Source organism: Neodiprion pinetum, chromosome 4 (genome assembly GCF_021155775.2).
Source record: "Neodiprion pinetum isolate iyNeoPine1 chromosome 4, iyNeoPine1.2, whole genome shotgun sequence".
NCBI classification, from domain to species: domain Eukaryota; kingdom Metazoa; phylum Arthropoda; class Insecta; order Hymenoptera; family Diprionidae; genus Neodiprion; species Neodiprion pinetum.
In genome coordinates, this window is record NC_060235.2 from 6,686,558 (window position 1) to 6,709,612 (window position 23,055).

General features: G+C 38.6%; 2 protein-coding genes across 5 annotated transcripts in view; one reads left to right on the forward strand and one right to left on the reverse strand.

Moving 5' to 3' along the window:
• Orc2 (origin recognition complex subunit 2) overlaps window positions 1-23,055 on the forward strand; it is a 142,258-nt gene that overhangs the window by 21,623 nt on the left and 97,580 nt on the right. The window lies entirely within an intron of this gene.
• Window positions 18,556-20,609, reverse strand: LOC124217905 (ARL14 effector protein-like). Its single transcript, XM_046624070.2, has 3 exons — window positions 20,139-20,609; window positions 19,178-19,449; window positions 18,556-18,940 (listed from the first exon to the last, which is right to left on the reverse strand). Exons 1-3 carry the CDS (start codon window positions 20,205-20,207, stop codon window positions 18,844-18,846), a joined length of 438 nt encoding a protein of 145 aa, XP_046480026.1. The 5' UTR covers window positions 20,208-20,609; the 3' UTR covers window positions 18,556-18,843.

Consider the following 23,055-nt stretch of genomic DNA (forward strand, 5'->3'; position numbering starts at 1 on the left):
AATTTAAAAGAGACGACAATCGTATGCGCGTATTACATTTTTTTTTATTTAAATTTTTTTGCAAGTCTTTCTGCGACAAAAATTGTATTTTTTAATTTTTTAATCATGTTTATAAGTTACAAATTACGTGAAAATCAAATGCTTACTATGATCAATTATTTTAGAAACGATTCGTAGAATTCTTTTCAATTTTTACAACTTTTCAAAACTGTTGTTCAAAATAGTCGCCATTGTTGTGTCGGCGTTGAAACAGAGCAATTAAAAATCGTTGCGGATGCTATATTGATGAACGGTGAGAAAGCAAGCAGAACAAAAAACAAAACAAATTCAGGGTCATGTAAAAAATCTGATTAGTGATAATGACGCGTGTGATACGTGACGGCTGGTGTCGCAGGAATTTAGGCCGCCGAATTTTTGTCGGAATAATTAATAACTCGTGTCGTGATATGATGAATGAGATGATCAAGGTGGAGTTATAATATCCGGGCGAGAAGACAAGCAGCGTACAGTATACGCGCAATATCGCTCTGTCTATATAACATGTACACACAATGCCGGAAATGTTGCTGACGTAAGTGGCCTCTTAGTCTCGTTTAAGTCAGGTCATAAGCCGAAATGGTCCGATACACAGAAAGCCAAGGAATGGAATGATGTAGCTACGTGGAATTTGAAGAAATAATAATTAACGCACCGCGTGATCGGGATGAAATAGTGCGATGTCAGGTTGGAAAACTCGTTGGGCGTGTGCACTGAGAGAAATTTTTAGTTCCGGTTCCGCTCAGTTCTTAACTATTTTCATTTTTTGCCACAATCGAAAAATGTAGTTCTAGGTAAAAAATGAAAATTAGTTTTCTAGCCGTTACCGGAAAGTCTATTATCCGTTGCTATTCTTTCTCATTACGATCGCTGTTACTATATTTTCTTGTAACTGTTGCGAAAATTTAACGCTCGTGCAACAATAAATAAATTGATGTTAAAGCCTTGTTCGACTAAAAAAGTAGAGTAAACCTCACAAACTGATTTTGCGTTGCAATAACCAAAAAAGGATCGACGATAGCGCAAAATGGTTAGGCGTACCTCGTTTTTCGTAATTCCAACGATATTCAAACAGTTTTTTTCAACGATACCTGTGTTACTGCATTTTTTTAGTTACTATAAACAATGAAATTTTTCTCAGTGTGGCAAGCTGGAATCGATTTTAATCGAGTACAAAAATTTTGCAGATTATTAACAGTACGTGCGTAAGGAATTTTTCTGACGATCCTCGATTTCAAGACGGTGCGAATGAATTTCTGATTTAATTTAAACTACAAAACAAATCAGTTCGTGGTATTTGATCAATAATAATTTATCCTACAGCTGTATTTCACGATGGAAATGGAACGATTTCGCTTACGGAGAATTATCGAAATTCTTAAAATAGAAATCCATATCTTCTAAAACTTTCTCAGTTATTACGTTAAAAATGAAACGGAAAAATATTTAAAAAAAAAAGCAGTCAAACTCGTGCGCGTACAACGATTTGCAGAACGTATCAAAGATTTCACCGCGTTGTATAACCGATCATAAAATCTGCAAGTATCGATTAGCATGTTTAGAAAACGTGCGAAAAACCGGAGAATTACGATCGATAAAATATTTTAAACACGATAGTTATGACACGTTTTAGTTTAATTCAGCACAATTTTATAGATCTGCGAGCAATCCCATACAAAAAAAAAAAAAAAAATCTGCACCAGCGTATCGGTATTATAGTATTATATATACATATATATATATATATCATCTGAACGGTTCAACCTGCACTAATTCTTCATTTCCGGCTCTTCGCTTTGTTAGTTTACGCTTACGAGAAAGAGACGAACGGAAGATGTAGAAACGGAGGTTTAGAGCTACGAGGGGAAAAGTGAGGGGGGGGGGGAAAGGAGAGGTAGATTATTCTCTCCCTTCCCCCGAAATCCGAACAGCTGTTTTCGCTCGGGTTCGGCAAATTTCGTCCCTCTTCGGGAACGCGTCGATCGTCACGAAGGACTCCGAGGCTCGCACGCGTTGCGGGACCGCGATGACAAATAGACTGTGAACAATATACCTCCAGTCTCCCCCCCCCACATCTTCCACCACCGTGTCTCCAGCCTCCAGGCTCCCTCCCCTACCGCCCCGCAGTCGGATATTCCACCTCATACAAAGTCCGTGGGGGCCGAAGTCTAAGATTACGGTATTATACGATAAGGGGCCGGATCTGCTCTCTTGGGGGACTTACATATCTGCGTCACTGTGCTCGGAACACTTCCGGCTTCGATTGACCGGAGGGTGGTCCGAGGGATGAGATTAGACGGACAGTTTATATACAGCTGTGTTCATTGTTCTTGTAACTGCAAGAAATGAAACACGTGGCCCATTGTCGAACATGGTTAAAACACGGGCACGTTGCACTAAATAGCAAATTGGACTCGTGACTGTGGAATAATGGCGTGATCGATGCTCGAATACTACGGGAAACCAAATTCTTTGTTTCTGTATTGATCAGGGTCGGTGTTATGAAAAGTTGGCAAAAACCGGGAATATTTGCGAATATGTGGTAGATACGTAAAGGGTGTCTACAGCGTCTTAAATATCCTTAAATCGTGGAATTATCATGGAAAACAAAAATTGATCCTCAAGTAATATTTTCAAGAATCCTAGAAAAGTCGATATGATATGTTTTTGATTAGAAAAATTCTACATTTTATTTGTAATAAACGGCCTTGCATGCGTTAAATTTTAGCGGACGACGGACCATGCAGTCGTCAGAAACTCACTCTCTTAATAAACTGCTATATACATTTTTTGACTCGATATTTAACCAACGCATCCTGTCCCTAAAATTTGTAATAAAACGAGATTAATTGTCCTAAAAACCCTTGGAATAGTCCGGAAATCTGAATTCTCGATTGAAGTTGGGGCGGTTTTCTCGCGGGAACTCCGTATTCGCAGCGACATCTCGTGACTCACTGACTTACAATTATCGGCATCAATTAGACTAGATTGAATAATCTCGACAATTTTTAAACCGTGAAAATCTGTTCATTCACGTGTCAACACCTCGAATGTACTTTAGAGTGAACAAATTCGCAGAGTTTTTCCCATGACCATGAAGTGACGTGCGAAGTGACGACATCTTTGACATTGGAGGTTAATTCCTGTAATTAGGTACTTCTCATATCTAATACTCTGGTATGACGAGTATAATACGAGTAAACGTTAACATTAAAATTCTATTTCGCAGAAACCTGCCGTTACGATGACTCTGATAATGACAATACGAGGTCAATTCACGCATGAGCTAATCACTGTTTAATAATGAGAAGGAGAATTCAAGGAAATACTTTGGTGAAAAGCACCCTTCCTTACTGGCAGCTCCTCCTCCTCCTCCTCACTTCGATTCGCTCTCCGTTTTGGCCTCACTCTCTCTCTCTCTCTCTCTCTCTCTCTCTCTCCAACTTACCCACCCTCGAAATTTTCCCTTGTCGACCGCCCCTTGGATTCGTTATTTATGTACCAAAGCCGTGCTTTCGACGGCGAGTGTATAATTCCACACCATTATATATTAAATGGGCACCCGAGGTAGCTTGCCAAGCTATACTTCGCCCTGAATAACTCTGCGATCCTGTTCACCGCCATGTTCACGAATACCTTCAATTCGCATAACTGGTGTAACGGACAAACTGATTATCAAAATGCGCTCGTTAATCTCGTCAAGAATTTGTCGTTAATCTTCGAACAAAATTCCTCAATCGTTCTTTCTTTGCTTATGCAACTTCACCATCTCTACAATCGATGATTAAAACACGGAATTACGATAGTTTGTCGCTTTACTTTTAAATTACTATCCAAGATTTTCACTTCGTATTTTGAAAGCGGACGATGAGGTTGGAGAGAGTTGTATCATATGATTTGGCAGAGACGGGAAATAGGTCTTGAACCAATTCTCGATGAATCGTTACATAAATCACATTCTCCAGGTGCTCACTGCTCATCCGTACAACACTAAGATGATGAGTATTCGTTACAATTTTGAACAATTTGTATCGGATCTGTCCTCATTAACGATTCACACACACGCATACACGCACAAACACACACATGCGATGGGTAAAGCTGATAAAACAGAATGTCCAAATAAGCCAGGACACCTACCTGCCTACATACATGTAATCATGAAAGTGAAAAATCTTGCGTACGCTTGGAGAGTCAGGTCGCGGCTCTGTAAGTAGGATGTATGTAGATACCGTGTGCACGTGCGTATTGGAAGCGTGTAGGTACCATCATCGTGATAAAATAAGGCTTACTTTCACGTACACTATAAGGTATATACGTGCCTGTACAGTAATTCAGTGCTAGTGTTTCAACGTTGCTTAACATCAATTGAAGATAAAGTTTCATATCAAGTATTATAGGCATTTATATGCCTACCTACTAAGATACGATGAAGGTTACGGCCTGGGATGGCCTGGTTCTTTTCTAACGTCGTTTCCAAGGAGAAAATTAACAGAATAACGAGAAGATGAAACGCGGAATACATTAACTAAGCAGTACATCATAATTGTGGTAATTGAAAAGCCTCGTTTCGTCGTACTAGGAATACTCAATCACTCACTCTAAGCATCACCGAGGCGATTTTCTTGAAGCATCTCTTACAACTAACCGACTTGGAAGCTTTTTTCTGCACCTACTTTGTACTTCCCTTATTTTTTTCTCATTCGCCCCTTTGATCGATGTATGGTACTTGCGACATTAGCGTACACCTGCAGCCCAGCTCTAATTATGCGGGACTGAAGTTGGTAACGTTGACGTATCGAAACGTTGAAACAAGAAATTACTGTTTCGCAACTTTAGAATAACTGGAAAAGTTGAATGTACAAAATCTTGGTTTGTTGATGCTGTATTTACGATTTGCCAAGTTTCAGGCAATCCTAAAGTTGAAAAATAACAACTTTTTCCAAAGATGCATCATTACAACAAGGTTACAAACTTCAGCCTGATCTAATTATATGGTTAAATATCATGCGTAGTCACTTGACAGTTGACACAGGTTACGCTCAACCAATCAACTTTCGAAGCCTTTGAACCATCGGAAAGAGCATGGAAATCTTGGACATGATTGAAGGCAATTTTGATATCAGTCGAGGCTGCTGAACAACAGCAGTGGAGTAGAAATGATTGTAATCATTTTGATTCAAAAACAGCATCACCATACAAATTTCGGCAATTGCATTCAGTTTTGTGTAACGTCGTATTGAAAATCAATTTCTCTTGTCAACATTTCCTCGATTTTTTCTCAATGACCTCCCCCCCCCCATTTCTGTTCAATGTCCTAGCTACATTTCTGATTTGCTCGGTCCCATGCATCGTAGAGCTGTATTTTAGAAGTCGTTGTTTCTGGTGTTTGCTTGTGCTCTGTGGAACTCGTTGCTTACCTCTACTCGGGACGTCATCTTCCATCTAGATACCTTCAAGTAAAAACTGTCAAATTATTTAGACAGCCTGAGAACTTCTTTCAGTTAAATCAGAAGCACTCATACCTCGCGTCTTATTTCCTATTTCTTATTTTTTTTTTTGATATCATCTATTTTCTATCTCTATGTTCTCTATTTTATATTTTGGTAGCGTAGTATGCGTTTGATAGCGTAAAGTTCAAATTTATTGTATATTCTGTTTTAAATGTTTATATCTGTTACGTATCTTCTTATCATATATCTCACGGAGAGTATCATTCATTGTACACCGAAGTTGTCCTTAGGGTGCTCATCGCTCCAGGACATTCTTAAGTAAACGCCTTTCTCTATCTATATCTCTCTTCAACTCGCTTCAATGAACCGATGGTCTGGTGCACCACCCTTCGGACGGTGCAGAATCCGTCTTGGCACACATGCGTACGTACGTGGGTAAATAAATAAATACCTAGACGGTAGAGCGGGCACCTCTCAATCGGCAGAGCATAAGTCATACACGTGTTCACATACGTGCGATCGGAGATACTTCGTCACGGCGTCGTTAACGCCGAGTTGTGAAACGCTGCCACCACTTTCACTAACGCAGTCAAGTTTCATAACCGTTATTATCGTATGACGAGTAGGCGCACACTCATTCATTCACTCGCTCACCACGGGCACGTGGATTGTACACAACTCCTTCCGACCGTCTCATGGAAGACATCAACCCACACCATGGAGCAGGCCCGATGCTGCGCCGCGTGTACCTCGTGCCGCGTGCATCGTGCCTCGGAACTTGAAAGCACCCGAAAGCCAACGGCACGTGCAGCCTCTGGCTGTCTTTGGATAGTAAACATACCCTCCTCTTCACCGGACGACTTTTAGGGCACATGGAATGACGAATATCGTAGAGCTCCTTATCGGTTTCAACTTTATGCCCAAATACCACCATTTTGGTTAAATGAAACTTGAAGCTTGGGATAGGAGTCGTTCACGACCATGCGGGTTCTTTGGTGTATCTTTCTACCAGGGTATACAATTCTCTCTGACGTTTACCTAAATCTTTTACGAGGAACATCGGGTAGTAGAACCTAGTAGTCACCATTGTGCAATTCTAGAACGACTTTTGAGGAGTTGGTTTTTTAAAAATATCGGTATGTTTTGTTTGTTACGGTTGATTAAATTTCGGACAATCTTAAAGATGCGAAGTAGCAATTTTTTTTCGAAACATGCATCGTTGCAGTAACGTTACTAACGTCAACCTCATAACCTTTTCGATTATTAGTACACACATGCGTTTTATTACCGTTATATATCCATTTTGTAAGTCCGTCAATCTCTATCGCGTAAAATATTGCAATATCAACTATCACTCTGATAAAATCCTTGATCTGAAATACTGAATCAATAATAGTGAAGGTAAGGTGAGAGCGAGAGAGACGAATTTCATCAGAGAGATATACGTCAGGTGTAAAAGCACTTTTTGATGTGAAGTCTTTCTAGGATATTTTGATACACGCTTATGGCGCGGATGAAGTGAAACGTGTTTGGACCACAGCTTTAAATAAGCAAGCTCAAAGTCGATATCGACCTCCGTATTCTGACTACGTTTCGCAGTATTTGCATGTTCAAACATTTGAAACGTTGAATATTCCGTTTTTCGTTCGTTTCTCCGCCTTTTCCCTGCGCATGCATATCAACAATGACACCTGTTCTTTCATTACAAACAGCTTCCGAAACGATATCACCATCCAATTTTTTCTGATAAAAAAAGTTCTGTGATACAGACAAAAGAAGTCCAGTACTCGCTGTATCTCGATATTCCTGCCTAACTTGCCTCGGAAATCCGCTACCGCGACACACCCAATTAAATAAATCCTCCGACTAGTCGCGTTGCAGTCCAAAGCGAGTTGCCTATCAGACCAATTGCTCGATTGGCGGTTGAGTTGTGCTTCCGTCTATGCGGTCGCCCGGAACGACTACCCCATCTAATGATCTTTAGCCACTGAATCAAGGGTCAGAGATCCCGTCGTTTAATCCCAGAGTTCCGACATGGTCTGCACTGGACTGGTCACGTTGTGAAATCGACTCCTTTCAACCCGGTTCCCTCAACAACTCCTGCGGAGAATGCGCGTCGCGACGTTTGACGAAATCGTTTCAGAATTTGAATCCTTCGTCCGATGTATTCGACTGAGTGCACTTCAATCTAGAAAGGATTTTTATCAGGAAATTTAAAAGGACCGGATCACCCGAACGGTGATCGATGGACGAACTACCGTAGGATTAAATTGAACTCCATCAAGGACATGGTGAAGGAGACGGCGTCCTCGGTCCTCCAGGAGTCAGGCTCTCCTCAGCTTCACCCTCCACCCTCTCTTATCCTTGACAGGTTTTAACGCTCAAAGCCTCCGGCCTTAACGCCCTCCATGGAAAATGTTTCCTCGAGAAGGACCCGTTATCGATTTACCTCGCATCCCTCGGCTCTGGCTAAAAGCGATGCCAAGGTATTCACGGTGGAATGTTCACCCCGGTCTTGTCGTACCGGAAGCTTAACGCCTCGTTGTTTCCCAAATGTGGAAGAATGTCTACTCACCGATATGTTTACACCCGGATATCGATGGAATACCAAACCATGGTGTCCAGTTTCAGGGAAGCTTGGACCTCTGTGAAAATTCCTCGCTTTCCAAGTCACTAAATGTCTCGCAGTTCCTTCACAGTCTTGAACCTCTTTGGAAACGTTCAATCGCAGTAAGTTATATGCATCTGTCAAATTGGAATAAGCATTAAGTGGGATGGATTTATGTGTCGACATAGTTTTCATTCGGATTTAGTATTCCGATGTAAAGCTTCGCGGTATAAGGAACTTGGGAAAACCACATACCTCCTTCTCGACATGTTCATGGTGGTTAATAGAAGCGGGAGGGAGATTCAGGTTCGATCTAACGATCATCTCCAGTCGTCTCAACCCTGACCGAGTAGCCAGGGGAAATGTCGTTATTTGGGAACGTCGATTTGTAAGTTGAATCCCCGAGGCGATGGGTGATCGGAGTTTACCGCACAAGTCACACAGAAAATACGAGCAGTCCCAGAAGCGTTTCGAATAAATCTGGTTTAGATTTGCTCGTGCGATGGCAGACAAAACGGAAAGTAGAAAGAAAATAAATAACGCAGACTGTAGTAACGGTGTGATTTCTGTGATTTTGGGTTTGCTGTGATTAATCGAGTCAATGATGAAAAAGAAAAATAAACCGTGCCAAAGAAAATTGAGCTTATTTGCGCAAGCTGGTACGTGTATAACGTTACGACGATTTAGCATCTTGCTAGAGTAGAATTGCTGTGCGAGTACCTCGAGCAATGACTAATCGGGCTAACTGGGCTAATGACTAATTAACTCTGAAACACGTCAGCGCAACGATGGTTCAAAATTAGTGAATTTCATTTAGAATAAAACAGGTCTGTATACGTACGGCGTGTGCATAATATCTTCGTCGTTGGTTTTTAGACCAGAGTCAAGAAGGATTCCACGTAGTAATAGACACACGACCTGCGTGACCGCGTTTACTCCGTAATTTTTCACGTTCACAAAAGTAGGTTGACGATGAATCGTAAATATTTTAAGTATCAGACCCACGCGTTTACGCACAACGCGCAACGTGCTGTAACCTTTGAACAAATGGTTTATTAAACGAGGGACACTTCGAACGGCGGACCCACATAATTAATACGATAGAATTTGAATTTGAATTTGACTTCAACGTTAATTCGAATCTCTTCGAATTCGAAAATTTCTTCTTCAATTTCAATCTGAAAGTTCGGAAATAATTTGACAAATAGTAACGCACTATAAAGAAAATTCTCACCGAATGATTTCACATGAAAAACTTTTTATTTAGGCATGAAAATTGGATAACTCTATTTTTAAAGTGTGTAATTTTTCAAACAGTTTGTTTGAGAAAAATTATTTATATTAATTGGAAAAAGGTTTGGCCGTTGAAGGGTTAAATTAACTTTACGTCACTTTCCGTGGTTTAATTACCGCCTTCAGGTGATCGATTGTGAACTGAAAACTAAATTTCAAACACACGATCAATAGGCTCTACGAAATTTCACGTCATGTGTTGAAACGACTTGAAACTTGCACTCGTTGCATAAATTTTTTTTTTCATTAATCACTTTTGAAAAATTTGTGTTTCCCGTTTTCACATGATCTAATTTCAGCTTCTCCATCATCATGCACAGTGGCTACTTCGCTAACTTTTTATCGAAAAATCGTACTCGGAGACTTAAAATTTTTGTTCATCCTGCTGAATTTCGGCCAGAACAAACATTTCTGCAAATTAATGACAAAAGCTGCTTTGTCACAGAGAATTTGAACAAGCGGGTACATTAATCCGCAAATAACTGTTCGATACAATAATCTCTAATTCTTTCCACCGTTCTTTCGTGACATTATTAAACTTGTTTAGAATCGCAATGTCCTTGCGAATAACATTATGAATATTTATTTCGTTCACGATTCGATACTTGAAGTGAATTTGAATAACTTGGGGCAATTGTTAAATCCAATATTCGGGAAGGATTTCAAGTGCGTATAACATTAAGCGATGGGATTTCTTGCGTGTAACTGGAAAGACTTCAATCCTTGAATTATCCCTCCGAGAAGTCTTTTATCCATTCACCAAGCCCAAGTGATCCTTTACATTTGCGAACGAGTATTAGCTCCAACTCGCAGCAATCAATTGTAGCATCACCCGTAATTCGGTGTTCATTGTGCCCCGTGTGGCGCCGGTATTTCGACCTCGATGTCCATTGTTTCCAATGATCTAATACCTCCTCTAACCACGACAAGCTCGTTCCAATCGTCTCGTCTCGAAGGCTCGAAGCCCTGTGTTGTACACCTCTACAGGTACGGTCACAACCATCAGAGCTAAGTAGGCATTGGTGCCTGCAGATCTACCTGGAATGATTTTCCAGGAGATGATGGGGGTGTTAGCGCATGCATTGCGCAAGAGCGTTCACCCCGTCGACGTGCCGTTCAATATCCACCAGAAGCAAGGCGGGCCGGGCTGCTTCCCATCCATTCCCTTCACTTCCCTTCCCTTCCCTTCCCTTCCTTTCCTTTCCATTCCATTCCCGCCTTCCACAACCAGAGCAGCCAACCGAACACCTCCGAAATGGGTTACCCACGTTTTCCCTACCTATTTCAACGCGGGTATGCAATTTACGTCAAAAGCCACCCTTCAAACGGGGGGGAAGAAACTAATCGCCTCATCCATTCCTGAGGGAATCCATGCAAATTTTCTTTTCACCGCGTTTATGTACAACAAACGACTTTCAAATTAATACTCGCAATCTCGTGATCTTCGAGCGTGTTTTTTTAACAGATTTAACGTAAACGCGACACTCGAGGTGTTTACTTGTTGTTAATTTGTCTTGAAATATCCTCGAGTTTTTGGATATATATATATATATATATATATATATTTATGTATCGTATATACAAATCGGAGAGTTTTATACGAAGTAAAGACTGTGAACAACAAGTGCAACTGAAGTTAATCAAGTTGAATTAGGTCGAAGCAATGTCCCCTCGATATTACAAGGAAACGAGGAGGAAAAAAAAAAAAAAAAAAACAACGGATTGTACGAAGTACTAATTTTTTCGTATGACAAAACTTTACTGCTTGTCCAACATCAGAAAAATCGCAGTATATAATTTGTCGGAAAATAGATTATCTTATAAATCGTTACTCGAGTTGGCTTCCTTTGTTTTTTTGAGTTCTTTTATTTCCCTAAAAACTACTCCTTGCATAACATCGATACCGGATGCCTGCAATTAATTAATGCTTGATCGTTCTCAAAAGGAATTAGAATTGGAAAGCAGTAACTTTTATCGAAGGTACAGATATTTTTTCAATCAGGTACCCAATGATCGGTGATTCATATTATAACATATCTACAAATAGAAGGTTCACACTTTCCGTGTTTCTAGTTGAGATGTGTTATATACTTGTACCTACTTTCACATTTTTCATTCTCCGAATCAGTCACGTTAAGTAACTATCATCATCTGTCAACTTCTCCGCGATAATCGTCATCGGTTAACAGTGATCTATAGAACTGAAATTAGATTCCAGGAAGTTCGAACTTCTCACGATCTTCATCATCTGTTGAGAATTCTAGGAAAGACTAGAAATCAGTGCTCATTACGCGGTTCGCCAAACGTCATGTTCCCAATTCTTATCAGACTCCCAATTCAAGGCTTGCTTGCATCGGCCCTTCTGATAATCTAATCATTCGTCGCCCTGACGTTTCGTCTTTTCCAAAGTCCGAGAGATTCTTGGAAGTGGATACTTAACTAGACGGAACAATCGAATGTATAAAAAAAAAAAAAAATTAATTTTTATTCCAAACAGGTTCAAAAGTTCCATTTAGGTATAAAAATACGCCTGTTAAAATTTGACCTCTCAACATTAACATTAGAAACGTTGCGAATCGCACTTATTCTATTTTCCATAAGAATAACATGGGAAAAATCGTTTTTGCTCCTTCTGATTTTGATAACTAGCCAACAATGCGTCGTACAGAAAATGAACAGACATATTTTTGTACAGAATTAATCGCTCTTCAAAAAAAGGTGTGTCATCATTTTATGACAAATCTACTCTTTCAAAAGTTATTCAAGTTCCTGAAGTAACATTTTACGTTGAATAACTTTCGAACGAGTAAATTTATCAGAAAACAATATCAGACCTTTTTTTGAAGAGTGTCCGCAAATTTTCTGCAAATTTTCAAAGTTCTTTTTTTTTTCACTTCTTCCTTCAAACATCCTTTCAACGCGCGGACGTGCACGTAGCTCTTGATGCACGCTCGGCATCTACGCGTTATAGAATTCTGTGAACATGCAAATGAAAGGCAGGGGAAAGTGCGCAAACTCTCGCCGCCGTGGCAGCAGCTAAGCCCTGCAGCTGCCGCTACCTGCTACTGTGTTTCGCCCTCCTCCTCTCGGAGACCTCGATTATGTTCTGTTGTTGAAGAAAGAAAGAAAGAAAGAAAGAAAAAGAAAAAGAAAAAAGTATCCAACTATATCGAGCTCAGTAGCGAAAACAGCTTTCTTCTACATTTGTATAATTATTGCCTTTGCAACGCTGGCCAAACTCTGTCGCCTCGTTTGCCAAGCCTCTCACAATCAGCCCACTTTTCACTCTCTTCGGCAAGACGTGGAAACGAAGTTCTATCAATGAGATATTCTTATTTGAATACATGGTTATTTGTTTCAAATTTATTTACACAAGTCAGTTTTACAGCATTGAAATTAATGACTTGCACTGAGAAAAATTTCATTTGTTACAGTAACTAGTAAAAATTGAGTAAAAACAGGTATCGATAAAAAAAATATTACGCCTAACCATTTTACGCTATTGTCGATCCTTTTTTGGTTATCGCAACGCAAAATCAGTGTCTGAGGTTCACTCGACTTTTATTTGTTAAACGAGGCTTCAACAACAATTTATAAATAATCGTTGCACAAGAATTAAATTTTCGCAACAGTTGCGAGAAAATATAGTAAGAGTGATCGTAATGAGAAAGAATAGTCACGGATACTAGACTTTTCGGTAACGGCTAGAAAACTAATTTTCATTTTCTACCCACAACTGTATTTCTCGATTGTGGTAAAAAATTAAAATAGCTAAGGACCGAGCGGTAACCGGAACTAAAAATTTCTCTCAGTGTGTTAAAAAAATTTGCCGATATTTGCATCGACTCGATTCAGGTCGCCTTGTCAAACGATGAATCAGTGTTATGCATGGTTTTGGCAACGAATGTGTGTGTGTGTATTCATAATTCTGACAAAGCTTAAAGCATTTTCTAATCAGCGGTAAATAATTATTTTCACAAATTTTTTTATGAAAATATAAACATTGCGTATTCCTTTATCACGGTCGAGTGAATTTCCGCATATACAATCAAGCCCGAAGTTTGAAAATGACCGTTTATTCGAAAGACGCAAACTTCAATAACATCAGCTGGATAGAAACGGCTTTCGTGAATTTTCCGTAACTGGAGAACCAGCTTTATCTTCATACAATATATTTTACAGGCATGTAACGTCAACGATAAAGTAAGAACAGATAAACGAACGTATAATTAATACATCAAGAACGAACGGCTCGTGACAAAGTCTCGCATAGCCGATAAAACTCGGCCAACACGACAGTTTTCTCCCGGCAGAAATTGCGCGTAGGTATAAAACGCTTACTTGCGGCGTCCGCCTCCGTAAGCTCGACTTTACTCTCTCGGTTGAACGATGGATATGGGTGGGGAGAAAGTGAGCATTCGCCGTATTATCGAGGCTTGCGAGATATTCAGGAAGAGAGTCAATTTCACGTTTTACACGATCATTCTATCACCGCCGTCTCCCTGCCATGATTTTCCTTTTTTCTTCCTTAATCTTATTCTCGTTTTTCTTTTACTTTTCCTTTTGCGTTGGTCACCTTCGTTCCAATCTTGGCTAAACTCGGGCGAGAGCTCGTATCATACTTTCACGGTTTCTAAGAAAGTCTCTTTTACACTTCACGCAGACGCGGATTAGGCGCCGATCGAACCATTTCTTGTCAGTTTTTACCATCAATCTAGGCTCCAGCATTTATCGTGTTAGACTTTCGGATTTTATCTAATGCGAATGTGTAATTTAAGCCAATTTTTTTACGCCCGATTTCATTTTCGTTCTTATCATACAATACGACTTGCATTTATCCTGAAATCTGCAACACTTCGTAAAGTACGACCAAGAATCCATGAAACGAAATGGAAATCGTTGTTTTGTTTTTTTTTTAAATGGGTTCGTTTCCAGTGAGAATAATTAGGACAATTTAACTGATTATTTGGTGACTTTTTTATTTTTATTTTTTTTTTATTTTAACCCGATGGAAAATAGGTAAAATGGCTACGAAATACATTCGAGAGTCGCAATATGTAATATCGAACTTTCGAAGAAGCTATAATCTGAAGCTGTAATAGAATTTCAAAATGTAGAACGTCGAAAAATGAAGAAAATTCGAAATATATAGAAAGGCGAAAAATGCAATCGTTAAACTTTCAATCGTTTTATTGATATTCCAGAATCTTTATTCCGTCTATCCTGCATTTTCGTTTTTTTTTTTAATGATATTCTCACCTTTCAATTTTTCGACTTTTTTTGCACATGTACTTGGACTTTCAAAATTTGAAAATACGACATTGCGTTCTTTTTATTATACGCATATCATTCCACTTTTTGATTCTGCAGGGAGAAAAATGGCTTTTCCAATTCAGCGTCATTCTCAGGATAATTAGGGGACTAGAGCGTCGAAAAATCGCATATCATACTTTTTTTCTCTCTTTACGAAAGTATCTTGGAGTTAAAATTTTTGAATAATTCGAAAAAATTACGGATTTGGCAGCCGAAAACGCGAATCGTTGCACGTTTCGCGAAATCCAAAAGCCATCCCAAACTTTGAGAGCGTTTTTCTCCCATTTATTTATTTAATAATTTTTTTTTTTTCTGTTGTTTTTCGCGAATTCTCGAAAACCGAGCCTAAAATCGACTTGAAATTCGAACAGCATCTTCATTAAGTTCGTCATTTTCGGGCCATGCTCGGAAGTTTCCGGGGAAAGTTTAACTTCTTAATTATTAATTAACAAAGCTTTGAATTCTAGTGAAAAATTGATGTTTTTACAAAAATGGTCGAATTTTGTTGTTTTTTTTTTTTTTTTTCCTTCGAGCGTAGACCGAAAACTACCAGTCTTAGAAGCATTCCAATGAAACTCGATTCAAATCGGTCGATTAGACCCAAGATATCGCTGCAAAACGAAGCATATATATTTATATACATATGTAAGAAAAAAAATGACCCAACCTTTGACCCCGCATCCCGTGAATACTACTAACGTTATGCGATTAAAAGAATTTTTTTTTACATCATTCAAACCATTACTAAACATCGCGCGAAAGGAAACTTTTTTTTTTTTTTTTACCTTACCGACATTCGTTTGTTCCAAATTAATTTCTGAAGAAAAATTGCCTTTTCGACCGTTTCGACGCTCTTGTATAACTTTATACATATTCGTAAAAGAAGGGGTCATCAAATGCGGCATACTAAGAAAAAAAAAAAAAACAAAAAAACGGAAAGAAAAAGTGAAAGAAGGAATAAGAACGTATCCGCAAAGGTGACACGGTTAAGTTCGAAAAGACGGGTAGGCACACAACGCGGTTCGAAACGAACGGAAGAGTTGGCCTGGATTTCGTCGTTCATGTGACCGAGACGCTGCCGTACCGGGTTTTATTCGATCATCGTCGTCACGGCGGCGTTCTCTCACCTTAACGACGTCTTAGAAAGTTTTCGTGACCCGACCTAACCCAATCTAGTCTAACCGATCGAACCTCGGCAAATTGCTATCCGTAACCGTGTATCATACCCGTGTCTGTATCCGTGTGTATACATGTATGTATGGTGTACATATATATATATATTCGCCTATAGTTTAACGAAACGGGCGAAGGTCAACTTCCGCCTCCCGGGTTACATACTCAATTATTAATCGATCCCTGTTGTACCTCTAACCTTTATTAGATTAATAAAGTTTAGAGTTTATTTGTACGGCGGACGTCTTTTCAATCGGAAAAGACGAAACATCGAATGACGATGGGTTTAATCATCGTGGAATCTTTATCCCACAACTGTCACACTGGTTAAAATTCTTCCAAAAGTGATTCTTTGTTCAAAAAAGAAAAATAATTCATTTGTTACGTCCGTGAATGGAGTTTACACCTGAGCGGTAGGAATAAACCGGTTGGCTTCACTTTTACGTTACGGGTCAACCGGAAATCAGTATGAGGATTAAATAACGTAGGATTTGTTTGAGGCATTACTTGTATATTTATTTCGAATAAGCTGAGATGGCGGTAAAAACGAAGTGTGCTGTACGAGGCTATGTAAGAAGTCTAGATGTGACGTAGTTGAGAGTTAGAATAGGAGTGTCGCTAGAGACGAGAATCGTGGGGGTGCAGAAAAGGTGTGAAGATGCTAGAGGAAGGGAATGGAATTAGATGAGTAAGCGCGATAGTGAATAGCGTGAGACTGGTAGAGATAAGAGGACCATGATGTTCGTATAAGACCTGTGGGAGAGTTGCTGGACGCAACGAGTTCTAAAAATCTTTTTCAAAAAGGTATCTAGGTATCGTTTAAGGATCGTGGAAAAATCTCTCTCAGTTTTTCTAATCAAAATTTATTTTACGAATATTATAAAGTATCGGCAAAGTTAAAGGATGTGCTAAAAGTAACGAAATAAAAAAAAAAAACAGATAATTCCTATTAAGAATTGGATAAAGAATTCCGCCAAGAGGCCCATTTTCACGATTAATGAACTCCACGAAAGAAGTTTGACAAATTTTTGGTGTGAAATTCATTCTGAGCGACCGATTAGGATTAATGCGAATCGGTAATAAAATTATAGAATTCAGGGCTATTAGGTACGTAAAATACTTTTCGAATTCGAGGCATATGTTTGAAACTTTATGTCTGAAATTAAAAAAAAATATATGTATACATTAGGGTGGTCCTTATTTGGGGTGCTGATGAATTTCGACAAGTGCGCCCCCTAGACACGTTCGAAATAAATGAAAAAAAAATGTGTGCGAAAACGGAGCGCTGTAGTCCAATTAGAAGACGTGCCTCTAAGCTCGTTTTGTTTTTCATTTGAATAACATGGGATTTTTAGACTACTTCAATCATTATGTTTTAAAAAATTCTTTTTTCACATAAATCTGTTGTTCATGGGTACAACTACGCGTATATTTTTCCACAAGTCGTTATCACAACCTTTACGCCCCCCCATCCCCCTGATATTATACACGACGGCAAATTGATCAACGTGAGAATACCTCTTTTTAGCCGCTTGGTGCTTGACAGTATTTCACCAATTAAAAGGCAGTCTTATCTACGTCATAAGTTTGTAAAAAAAAATAATTGTACATGTGGGAAAAAATATGTATTTCAATTAGTGTATTTCAAAACACATCGTTTATACTTCATACTTTTTTAAAAAGTAATAATTAAAATTAAAATGTTTTGGTCGCCGTCTGTTCTTTTGGATCGGAAAAGATTTTACGATATTCCGAGATCCATGAACAACAGATTTATGTGAAAAAAGAATTTTTTGCGTTCATGGGGACAACTCAAAAACATAATGACTGAAGTAGTCTGAAAATCCCATGTTATTCGAATGAAAAACAAAACGAGCTTAGAGGCACGTCTTCTAATTGGACTACAGCGCTCCGTTTTCGCACACATTTTTTTTAATTTATTTCAAACGTGTCTAGGGGGCGCACTTGTCGGAATTCGTCAACACCCCAAATAAGGACCACCCTAGTATACATATATACGTAAAACTAAACAATTATATAATTACAAAATTCGACGTTATACAGACGAAATTTGCTGTCGCAGAAGGTAAAACGTTTGTCGTTGCTGGTATTGAGCAGCCGTATTTGTTTGAGCTAGGGTGCAGCAAAAGAAGAAGAGTGCAGATGGAAAAGATGTGGAGCGCTGTTTGCGGAGGTTGAAATAGCTGGAAATAAAAGTATATAGCGAGAGCCTGACGATGAGTTATATTCGCAGGTGGTGCAGTCGGCACTGGAATAAGAACTCTTCGGTCAGGAGGGGGGGTTTTATTTATTGCCTAAACTTCGCGGTACGAATTGAGAGTAGAATTTTGCGAGCCGCAGACGCTGTAAAATTCTAACATTTTAATCGTCATCTCGTTTAGTCCATTTTTATACATACTACAGGCGAAAAATGAATTATCAATTCTGGAATCCTATTACAGGATGGTAAATAATAACAATTATTTCACCGTGTCATTTTTGTAAATATTGCAGAGTATGAAATTTTTGACGTGAGAGTTCAATTGAATTCTAAAAATTCGACTGAATTCATTTTGCGTCAATTGGAAAATTTTAATTCACTGGTTTTGGAATTAATCTCTGAAAATAATGCTTTTTATAAACTATATTGTATTCTGATTGTTTGTATTTATCAAAAGGCACAAATTTACAACATATTTTATTTTAAATATATTTATCGGTTGTGTAATAAAGTAATAATATATTACGCAAACGAGGACGTTTTACACGTGCATGAAGTTTAAAAATGTTTAAAAGACATGTGAGGGTTTACGAATAAAGGTACAAGTTTAGCGAGAAAAGAAAAATGTTTAAGCGAAGTAAAATATAATTGCGGTTGTCGATGCAACATTGATTCACTTAATAATTAATAGCTTAAAACTCAATGTCGAGTATGTTGAGCTTTTGCACATGGTATGGTTGGAAATTTCAATGATCAGCATTTCCGTCGTTGAGATACTGATTTCTGATGACGATGTCGGATCCTTCGTAAGAAATTGACTTGTACGCCCATTTTCGATTTACTCTGGAATATTATTATAATTAAATATTTTTATCGATAGTCTGTCGTTACAGCATGTATGATTTGATCATAATTTGAAGAATATAAAACGAGTTAAAATCTCGGCGGAATTGTTTTCGCCAAATTTTCATAAATTCTTAATCTCGCGAAATATGGTTTTGGAAAATTGCGAATCGCTGTTACGCCTCTGACTATCGTGATAATCGAAACGAATATTGCAGCTGGGTATAATATGACGACCTGCATTCGTGGGCGCATTTCCTAGATCTGCATTTAGAACAAGGGAAATGACATCCGGGACAGCCGCGTTGCAAACAGTCGCATAGATCCTCTCCAGTTCTAACGAAAATCCCTTTATCATCGTATAAAACGTGCTTCTTATCTTTCAGATTAAGTCTTTGGTTCATTTTACGCTTCTCACGTTCGCTAGTTTCGGGATCAAAATCGCTTAAAAACGGCTTGAATCCTTTCTCCGACGAGATCGCCGCCATTTTTGATAGCCTCGCTGCCTTCTGAAATTTGATACAATTTTCAGTAATTCGTATGAAATATCTTGTAAAGTTTTACCACGATGAAAACAAAAATTCAAATACGACGATGATCATTGTAATTTTTTACAATACTCGTGGTGCTCAATTTTTCCCCAGTGTCCAACGGTAAAGAAAAAAAGAAAAATACATTTGGTTTATGTTGAAGGTTTGTTTTTTTGCAAAAAAAAAAATGTTATCAAACTAGTATAGTAACTTCAAAATCAATCATTTTGAAGTTGTGGATCAAAATATGAAAATAGAACTCAAAAATTCAAAATAATCGAAAGCTTAACGAAGTACAGTGATTTTTGTAAAAATTGTCGTTCAATCGATTTGTAAATTTCCTCAAATCAGCTTTTATCCGTTATTTCTGACAGCAAAAAAAGCACCAAAATCCTGAACATATCAATTTTTGTAACGACTCAACGTTATTATATTTTTTGATACAGCATACGAGATCCGGCCTTTTCAATGTTTCAAATCCGACATCAGAAACCAATTAAATAACCTGAATAATTATCTAAAATATTGACTTTCTGAAAAGTGAAACCATCTACACGAAATCGGTATGTGTTTCTATTTATATTTCTTTTGGTCTCCCAATTCATCCAATTCACACCCGACTGATGAAAAATGACAGAAGTCGTAAAAAATAAACAGCCGCAACTGACTTGTTCGTTTTTGGTTGTTTGCGAAGAGTTTCGTTCCCTCGAAGCAAGCGCGCGCAGATCGTCACTCATTTCCTTCGTTCACGAGATATTCCGAAAACAAAAAACCAGCCGACGCAACAATTTTAAAAAGAGTCAAAAACCGAACCTCGAAACACGAAGCAGGAGTCAAAAAACGACGCGTGTTTCTTTATCAGCCGTCAAACCGATCGTCAAGTTTTTCTCTACGTAGGTGGCGCCACTTGATCGCGACCGCGTCGAAGCGTCTCGTTTTCAGGTTATAAACGCCGATCGGCGCTGGCGCAGAAATTGAAACACGATCCTCCCGTCCTCTCTTGACACCTATACGCCTCTCGAATCGAGTCGTCTGCCTCACTCCCTTCGACCAAGTATAAAATAACAATATTATTTAAATCGGTGAGAGCAGCCTTTGATCCACCACGCTTTAACAGTCGCTGGACGACGATCCCACACCGAAACCGAGTCACGTGGTTGTGTCGCACTCCCTATCAACACGTAATCGCCGAACAAGGCCAGCGTCTCTTCCGCCTTTAGATCGCGCTACTTACCGCCGACCCTAAGGATCCGCCATCTTGATTACGCAATTTCACATCGGAATCGCTCTCTCCCCCCCTCTATATCATTCCCGAGATTTATGACGGACCGTAAAATTTCTGTCTATAACTTTAACGCACGAGTCGAATTCTCCTTCGTTCACTGAGAAAAAATTTCATTTCTTACGGTAAGTAGGAAAATTGAGTACACCTTTTAAGATAAACAAGGCTTTAACGTCAATTTATCGTTGCACGAGCGTTAAATTTTCGCAACAGTTACAAGAAAATATAGCAAGAGTGATCGTGATGAGAAAGAATAGTAACGGATACTAGACTTTCCGGCAACAGCTAGAAAACTAATTTTTACTCTCTACGTAGAACTATATTTTTCGATTGTGGTAAGGAAAGAAAATAGTTAAGTAATGAGCGGTAACCGGAACTAAAGATTTCGCCCGGTGTTTCTTTTATTCGTATAACTTTTATACCAAACGTTTACAATCGTGATTATGATTGTTGTAGTTTTATTATTTCCCGCCGTTTTGCGTTTGTCCATTCCTGCCAACTGCGTTGAGCTCATGTTTAACGAATAATCTGTTTCTTGGGTTTAAATCACGACAATCGAAGGGGAATTTGCTGTAATATTTGTTGAATTTAAAGCGACTGGAGATAATTTGGAGTGAGATGTTTACGGATTGAATATGTGTAATAGATTTTTGTCACATCGTAATAGCGTGCTAACACCAAGTTTTATCGAAACGGAAGAAGAATAGACCGGATGTACTAGAACAATGAATATATCATTTTTGTAGCTCGAGTCTAACTGTACTGGCTAACTATATGAAAAACTACATTAATCACACCGTGAATGTGGTTCAAGTTTTGACCACATTATCTTGGTTTACTTTTCTTACGATCCAACGTTGAAAAAGTAAGTCACCATGCGGATGTCGCGTTTAGTCCGATCAAACGATTGATCGATCGATAAAAATCTCGGACAGTCGTCGAGACACTTCTCTAGTATACGCGTAAACAATATTTTGTCCAAACACTCTTGCGGATACGGAGACCCGATTCGTTTATGTGTGTCAAAGAAGTCGGCAACACTGTTGCAGATTGTATAATTCACAATCGTACTCGACAGCTTTGTTCACTCTGTAATATCACGCGAATTTCACTAAGTAATACTACGTCGTGTATCTGTAATACTGATACGGTAAGTCAACAGGTACTCACATAAATTAACACATCTTTCCGTAAAATACGAACGACGAATGAATCTGTCAGGATTCGAAAGAATTATACGGGAAGTAAATTTTTCACTTTTTTATTTTTATCGTCACACTCCGGCTGTCTAAACGGAATAATATCACTACTCGTTAGAGTTTCGAGGGGATTTCACCGGTAATTGTAACCTAGGCAACCAGCTGCCAATGAAACGTTCGTATAATGAGCGACATCTGTCAGACTTTGTTCGACCTAAAAACAAACGTGCTCGCATTGCCGTTACGGGATTGAGTTTGCTTGTTCCCGCTGAAAGCTCGTTGTAGAAAAGCGTCTCTGTTCCAAATATGCTCGTATTAGGCGGGTTAAGTATAATAATATAACGTTGAAGAAATCGCGTGGTTTGAAACGCTGGAAATCGCAAGGTGATGATGTAAAAATAAAAAAAAAATAAAAATTAAATTTACAGCATCGTTCCAGTTTTTCATGTAAATATATATGTATTAAGGTGGTCCTTATTCAAGGTGTTGACGAATTTTTGCCAGACCATCCCCCAAATCAACTTCAAATAATTCAAAAAAAAATCGCCTGATTTTTTCAGATTTTTACACCGAATCTAAGATAGTCCGCATTGGGATCGAAGTTTCTTATGGAAATTAACATGGCTAAAACTTTTTTTCTCAGTATATATTTTATTGCAAGAGTAATAATGTTCCAAACAATCTGTAACCGCGGGGTTTTTGTGAGAATTAGTGCTACTATCTGGGAAAAAATACACATCATCGTACCAGGCAATTTAGACGAATTGCACAACCTCGAAACCTGACTTTTTTTTTTATTTAGAGGAAGTGGAATTCGTCTAGATTGCCTCGTACGATAATGTGTATTTTTTGTTTTCACATAGTATCACTAATGCCGACTAAAACCTCGCAGTTACAGATTTTTTGGAACATTATTACTTTCACGATAAAATATATAGTGCGAAAAAAGTTTTTCTCACGTCACTTCCACAAGAAACTTCGATCACAATGCGGGCTATCTCAAACTTGCTGTAAGAATCTGAATAAATTTGGCGACTCTTTTTTAATGGTTTGAAATTGATTTCAGTGATGGGGCGGTAAAAATTCGTCAACACCCTAAACAAG